Here is a 7,441-nt window from a genome sequence, read left to right on the forward strand (position 1 = left end):
TCAGGATAGCCCCACCACATCACACAGTCATGAGCCCAGGATAGCCCCACCACATCACACAGTCATGAGTCCAGGATAGCCCCACCACATCACACCGTCATGAGCCCAGGAGAGCCCCGCCACAGCACACAGTCATGAGCCCAGGAGAGCCCCACCACAGCACACAGTCATGAGCCCAGGAGAGCCCCACCACAGCACACAGTCATGAGCCCAGGAGAGCCCCACCACAGCACACAGCTATGGGTTCATCATCCATCCACTCCTTCAGGATGTCTCAGCTAAGGATGTACAGAAGCTTATCAACAGCAGAGCAACGCATGAAGGAGAAAAACCATTCACAGTGGTGTGTGAAGCAGAGTGTGACCAGGCGCTTGTTTTCAGTAGCTTCCAGGGAAGGTCTCTTTGGGAAGCAGATAACCTTTACACCAAGGGCCAGTGACAGGCTGGAGTCAGGCCATTAACCCTAGAAGTGAGAGCCGCAGGCTCACCGAGCGGCTGGGGCCGCTGCCAGAGCAGAATCAAGTCTGACGTGTCCAATGGCAGCAGCCAGGTAATGAGAAAGGCAGGAAGAGGTGTGGTCAGGCAGGCAGGCCCAGCACGCTGCCAAGCGCTGTCAACCTCGGGAAGGGAAGGGGAAGAGAGACTGCCGTGGGGCTTTAAGTAGGACAATGATTCCATTTAATTGGGTTTTTTAAAAATATTCCCTCGTGCAGCTAAGAAGTGAGGCAGCTCAGAGCAGATGGCAGAGAGAGGGGCTGGGGGCTGGAGAGGGTTGCCAGAGGGTGGAGGTGGGGGAAGCAGGAGGAAACGCAGACAGCGTGGGTTTGAGCACTGTGTGGATAGCAGCGTGGCTCTGGGAGGGGGGCTGGGAAAGCAACGGTTCGGTTTCTGTTGAGGGGACAGCTAGATACCCAGGAGAAACTGAAGACAGACCTTGCATCCTGGCAAACGCCCAGGCCTGGCTGGGTCATAGGGTGGCTGTGTGTTGCCGTGTGGTCACAGATACAGTTGGGAGCAGGGAAGTGCCAGGTTCACCAGGGCTTTGCACTCAGCCTAAGGAGGTCCCAAGGCAAGACCTCACATGTCTAACCCAGCTGAAGCGAAGATGGGAAACAATTTGCATCTAGGAGCTCCCTGAGGCCTGTGGCTCTCAGCTGTAGCATTAGAAGCTGGGGTTCAAGGGTGGGCAGATAACTCGGTGGCTCTTCAAGGTGCATCAGATAAAAAGACCTGGAGAAGGTAGGGGCTGGGAGTAGGAACAGTGCTCAGCATGCAAGCCTGAGGACCCGAGTTAGATCCCAGCTCCAGTTTAAAAGCCAGGCAGGCGCATGGCAGAGCATCTTACTAACCCTACGTCTGGGGAGGCAGAGACAAGTGAATCCCTGGGGCTCAAAAACCAGGCGCAGAGCAACTAAGTAAGACACTCAGTGTCAACATCTGGTCTGTACACATACTCACACCATGTGTCCCCAGACACACATGCACACACTCACACGAACACATATGTACAACACACACACAGAGCACAAAGAGAGAGGGGGAGATGGGGGGGTTGGAAAGGGTGAGTTAGGGTGCCAGGACATGGTTTAGGAACCCTCCAGGATTTGGGAGGGCTAGGCTAGAGATGTTACTGCTACAGCTTCTTTCCCCATCCAACATGCCCATTGTAGTCAGGCTTTGTTCTTGCCACTCACCCAGTGGGCATGTGGCCTCCAGAGCTGGATTCTGTCCTGTGTGGCTCCAGGTGGCACCCAGGCTCCTCTGAGGTGAGGGAAAGGGTGACGGCCGTAGAATTGACAGTGGCGACATCTGCTGACTGGGGAGAGTCCTGGAGTGTTCCTGTAACAGCACAGCACCCTCCTGCTACACGGATCATCCCCACAGGTGACAGTGGGGAAAGGCCCATTCCCCGTCTTAGGGACAGGAGACACTGGGGAGAGGTGGGAGCCCCAGGAGCAGGGGCAGTGGAAGCCGCAGGAGGCAGTCAGGGAAGGTGGCCAGGGCATCCTTGGGCACCCTCTAAACTGGAATGAGGACGAGGGCTCAGCCACAGAGCCCCTGGTACACGGTGGGAGACTAGTATCTGTTAAGTGAAAAGCCATTTGTGGTATGTCATGCCCCTTCTCTGTCAAGCGACAGAGTCAAAAGCAGGGGAAACAAATCTAAAACGGTCAGAACTTTTACAACAGCGTCCACCTGGGAGCACTGCATGCACTCGGTGATGCTGAGCCCTTCATAGACTTGACCTCGCGGTCATAACACCGGCTGTATTTTAGCCCTCACTTTCTGAATAAGAAACCATGAGCATGGAGAGAGGAATCCATCTCTCGACCCCTGTCACTAACAAGAGAATCTTCATCATGCTTTCAAGGAGGTGCAGACTCAGGCTTTCCAGAAAGGTCACTAGGTCTCTGAAGTCCAGTAGGAAGTGGCTAGGTGCAAGCCAGCCTCAGGCCCGTGTGGTCACAGTGAGCCTTAAGGGTAGGGATCCTGCCTAGGTAATTTTCTTATGCGTTCCCCACAATGCCAGGACAAGTCCAAGTGTGTACCAGGTGCCTGGTCAACAGTGAACGAAATGGTGCAAGGCACCAAAGAAAGGTGGCGGAAGTGGCAAGGTGACTATAGGAGAATCAGCGTTCTGAGCAATGGTGGATTCCGGAGCTGCTGGCTTGCTCGTCAGACTCTACACAAAGCCTGGCCTCCAGCAGCTGTGGACTGGAGTTTCCTTATACACCTCAGACTTCCCAGCAAGAAGAGGGCACCATCCCCTTGTCTGCGGTCCCCATCCCCCAAGCACAGAAATCTGGCTAACCTGCTCCGTGCTAATGCTGAATCCTGCACCCAGCCCACACTCTGCTACCTCCCTGCCACCTGCTGCTGACGTGTGGGACCCACAGGGATGCTGGGCATGGTGTGCGGCTATCCAGTGATCAAGATGGAGAGCAAAAGAGTGGCCCAGACCTGGCCTGGGCTGGACATGAAGGACAGCAATCCTTACCATCTCTGTCACTCTCCAGGGGCAGTCCAGGCTCCTGGCAGCAGTACTCCCTGTCAACTCTACTCTTGGGGACAGCTGCTCCTCGGGGCTCCTGCAGGCGCAGAGGGACACTGCCGTTGGTGCTGGCGGGCAGGTCCAGCAGCGGATGCTTGACAAGGGGCCTGTTGGGTTGGGTCTGGGGTGAGGTGTGAACTGAGATTCTTGGAGGGGACAGAGGCAGGGGGATGTCCACATGCTCAACCTGGTGTTCCTGCCTGTGATGCCCAGTACAGGGTGACTTCCTCAGAGGCATCGGGCAGGACTTCTTTGAAGAGGGCGGGGTTAGCGCACAGCCTTCGAGGGAGAAGGGCAAAATTGGCTTCAGGGCTGGGCGAGGTGCAGAGGGCTCCTCAGGGCTTACTTGGAGAGGAGTGCAGGTAGTTTCCAGAGACTCCTGGCTTTCAGTCACTTGGTCTGGCTGACCTGACCCTGAGGACCCAAGCTTCTCGGAAGATGACACAGCATAAGCTGTCCTGCATGTAGTCCAGGAATCCTTGGGGTGGGCCCCGTGATTTCCTACCTGTAGCCCAAGATGCCCCTGGGACCAAGACCTCTTGGGTTCTGAGGCAGATCTGGGCTCAGTGTCTTCCTTTATAAGCAAAGGCCCCTGGGGTATGTGTCCTGTGGCTCCTTTTATCTCCCCTCCTACAACCACATTACCAACCTCGTGTATGTGAGGCCAGGCCTGAAGGTCCCAGGGCAGCTCCACCTCAGTCCTGGGCCACCTGGGGCCTTCCTGAGGCCTAGAGTCACACTGCCACTGCCGGGGGCTGCTGCCTTGGATCTGCCCACCTGCCCCACTGGGCTGAGAGGTCCTGGCATCCTTAATGTCAGTCCGACTATCTGAATTGATGGCGCTGTTGAGGGCAGAGTCCCCCTCCTCAGGGCGCGTGCCAACAGTGTCTGTGATGTGTGTTTCCCGGATCCATTCTGCGTGGAGCCCTGGGAATGGGGAGCTCAAGTCATGGGAATTACAGGGTCCCAGCAGCAATGCCTGCTCACAAGTTGCCTGGAGACCCTGGAGGACCCTCAGGTCAGGCGCTGCTCTCCCCTCGGCAGGGCAACGCTCCTCAAGATAGCTGCCACAGGCTGAGCATGGCCTCTCACTGTTCCATGTTGATGGTGGTGCGAGGAGATCGCTGTGGTCCAGGGAGCCCACAGGCCTGCGGAATGCGCCGTTCCCCATGTTATGGTTAATGTAGTTGGTTAAGTCAGGCTTGGAGCGCAGAGGTCCTTGGCCCACAGCTGGTAGCACTGTGCATAACACCTGACGCTGGCGCTGCTGGCGCCGTTCCAGGTACCGGGACTCAGCCTCGTGGGCAGACTCATCTTCAAATCGGACGTGAGATGGCGGCATTCCCTGCCTGGGCCACTGCCCATTGCCAGACTCCACACTGGAGGAGTCACTCAGGTTCCCATTCTGGAGGCTCTCTCTGGAGGCAGAGGTGCTCCTAACATCCAGGGCTGGACTGCTTTGGCCATTGCTAGTGAAGAGACAGGAAAGAGGTCACATGCAAGAGGGTGGCAAGGAAGGGAAGAGCTGATCTGGATGTGCTCTGCCCCAGGCCTCACCTACAAGGTTACCCCTAGTCAGGCTCCTGGGAAGTCATACTGCAAACCCAAGCCCATCCTGCAGGATATACACATCCCAAGTCTGTAGATGGAAGTTTCTGTCCCACCCAGTCTATAGCTGTTCAGTAACAAAGAAACACAGAGGCTTATATTAATTATGAACTGTTTGGCCTATTAGCTCAGGCTTATTACTAACTAGCTCTTACAACTTAAATTAACCTATAATTCTTATCTGTATTTAGCCATGTGGCTTGGTACCTTTTCTCAGTAAGGCATTCTCATCTTTTTTTTTAAATTATTGATTTTTATTGAGCTCTACATTTTTTCTCTTCCCTGCCTCTCCCCTCCCCTTCAACCCTCTCCTAAGGTCCCCAAGGCATTCTCATCTTGCTTCCTCCACATGTGGTTTGAGACTGTGTCTCTGACTTTCCTCTTTCCAGAATTCTCTTAGTCTGGTCACCCCGCCTATACTTCCTGCCTGACTACTGGCCAATCAGCGTTTTATTAAACCAATACAAGTAACAAATCTTTACAGTGTACAAGAGCTTTATCCCACAGCACAAGTCCATCCTAGTACACACTGCTCAACAAGACTGATATAACTTCCTTTACTTTTAACTTGCTTTCTGTTGCTGGGCTCAGTATGTGTTAACAAGAAAAGTTAGGGATGGTACAGAGGAAGATGGCAGAGCTTATATGTGCACTCCGTGTGTGTGAACATGTGTGTGTTCAGGGTGAGGAAGTGGTCTGACTTGGCAGTGATGAGTTGCAGAAACATGTACAGTCAGTTCTGTGTGAGTTGGTTCCACATCTAGGGGTCCAATCTCGTCATAAAAATATTTGAAAACAAAACCCCTTATCTGTACTGAACATGGAGGAACCTCATTCTCCTTGTCACCCCTAAACATGACGATATGGCAACACTGTAAAGCACTTCCATCGCCCTAAAGGGGTGGTCCAGTGTGTACAGGAAAATGCCTGTCCTTTCGTGGGTTTGGGCATCAAAGGGGGAGATTAGAACCAGCCCCCTGTGAACACGGAAGAGCAGTTTTAAGTGCTATAAAGCCTTCATGGGAAGAAGTCTCCATGGGTATTCTGTGAGGCTAGAAGTCTGGGACTTGGCACACTCTTGACCTGACATTCCTCAGGCCTTGCTGGGATTGGACTGCAGATCAGCAGCCCCTCGTGCCTCTCTTAAATAGCCCCAGAGCCTCTGATCCCCATCCCACCTCACACACTCACATCTGTCTTCAGAAGTGCACCCTGGAGATCTTCATATCTTTTACTAGCTTTGGCTCTGGCAAACACTGGTTGGAGGCCAGATCCTGCTCAGATCTCCACAAGCCTCATCTCAGGACCCCAGTAGCCATTTTACAGAGTTATGTAAATGGACCTGGGTCCAAGGCCCATACTTCTTCCTTTTCCCTCTGGAGCCTTTGTCTTTGGGGCTGACCGAATTTCTCCCACTCTCATTACTTTATCTCACAGAGCAGTCAGCCTGCTTCCTTCGCACCTCCTGACTTGGTTCCTCACGGAGCACAGCTGGTATCAGGTCACATTACCCAGCAAAGGGCACAGTGATAGCCTTTGGGGTAAGCATACAGGGCTGCCACCTCTTCCCTCCCCAGCTCTGGCTCCCACCCATTGAACCCTGTAACTTCAAAGGCCACAAAACCACACGTAAGTACTGCTGGGGTATTTAAACATGCGCCCTTCTCGATGCCCCTCCCCTCTGTCTCTCTGAGCTCGCACCTCCTTTGTTTAATACGCTCCAGTTGGCCTCACAAAGCCTCATCCTGAAATTCTTTTCTATAGAGTAAGTCAAGAGCTTGGCTGTACCAGAGCAGAGATCTCTGAGGAGTCCTCAGATTGCAGAGGATACTGGAAACATGGCTGGAAACATGGTGCTTAATCTAATGTCAGTGTGGTAGGACCCAGGACCTAAATACTCGGTCAAACATTATTCTGGATGTTAACAGCACAAAGCCTTTCTTTTTCTTAAGACAAAATTAACATTTAAACTGACAGATTTTGAACAAAATAGATTACATTCCATCATGTGGTGGGCTTCATCCACTCAGTTAAAGGCCTGAGGGAAACCAAGGCTTATCTATCCTGCAGGTTCAGGATTTATCAAATTTCTACCAGTTTGTGAGCCAACTCCTTAAGGTAACCCTCTCCATACACAGCGGATCCTATTGGCTGTGCTTCTCTAGAGAGCTCGGAGAGAATAAGTACCCTTTGGCGGCGATGTGTCCCTGCCCTGAACACTGACCACATTTACTGTCGCAGAAGGTTAGGTGGGAAGGAGTCAGCGAACAACAGCAAACAAGTACCACCTCACCAGGCACAGAGCGGGACAGGCGGGCAGCCAGGTCTATGCTGCACAGCATGGCTCACTGGAGACTCGGTGTCTGGCTTAGAACCCATTCCACTTGCTGAGCTCCAGAAACAGCACCCTGATCTGCTGGACGGAAGTGGGCTCTAAGTCTTGGCAAGGAAGAAATGAACCTGTCTCCAGGACAGTAGTGGTAGACTGAACTATCTTAGAATTCACTCTGAAGACAGAAATACTATTTTTATTTAAAAAAAAAAACAAAAGCAAATAAACAAAAGAAACCAGGCAGCAGTGGCACATGCCTTTAATCCCAGCACTCGGGAGGCAGAGGCAGCAGCAGCAGAAAAAACGCTGTGTCATTTTAAAGCGCGGCTTCTTGGGACTGTGCCGCCAATGCAAACTCTGGTTTTAAAGCATTTCAATGGATTTTATGGGACTGGATGTTTGTGTTCCCGCTTGGGATCGAAAGGAGAGTGCTCTGAGACCATGCTGAT

General features: G+C 52.8%; 1 protein-coding gene across 2 annotated transcripts in view; it reads right to left on the reverse strand.

The window, feature by feature from the left end:
- The window catches only part of Kiaa1614 (KIAA1614 ortholog), a 35,814-nt gene that overhangs the window by 11,676 nt on the left and 16,697 nt on the right, over positions 1-7,441 (reverse strand). Inside the window, exons 5-7 of one of the 2 annotated variants that reach the window (XM_026787625.1) lie at positions 3,702-4,521; positions 2,999-3,089; positions 1,695-1,839 (exon numbers count right to left, since the gene is read on the reverse strand). In XM_026787625.1, the coding sequence (XP_026643426.1) occupies positions 1,695-1,839; positions 2,999-3,089; positions 3,702-4,521 (1,056 nt within the window). Of the gene's footprint in view, positions 1-1,694; positions 1,840-2,998; positions 4,522-7,441 lie in introns of both variants that reach the window. The other variant, XM_026787624.1, reaches the window with a different exon arrangement.

Source organism: Microtus ochrogaster, assembly GCF_000317375.1.
Source record: "Microtus ochrogaster isolate Prairie Vole_2 chromosome 6 unlocalized genomic scaffold, MicOch1.0 chr6_random_2, whole genome shotgun sequence".
Lineage (NCBI taxonomy): Eukaryota > Metazoa > Chordata > Mammalia > Rodentia > Cricetidae > Microtus > Microtus ochrogaster.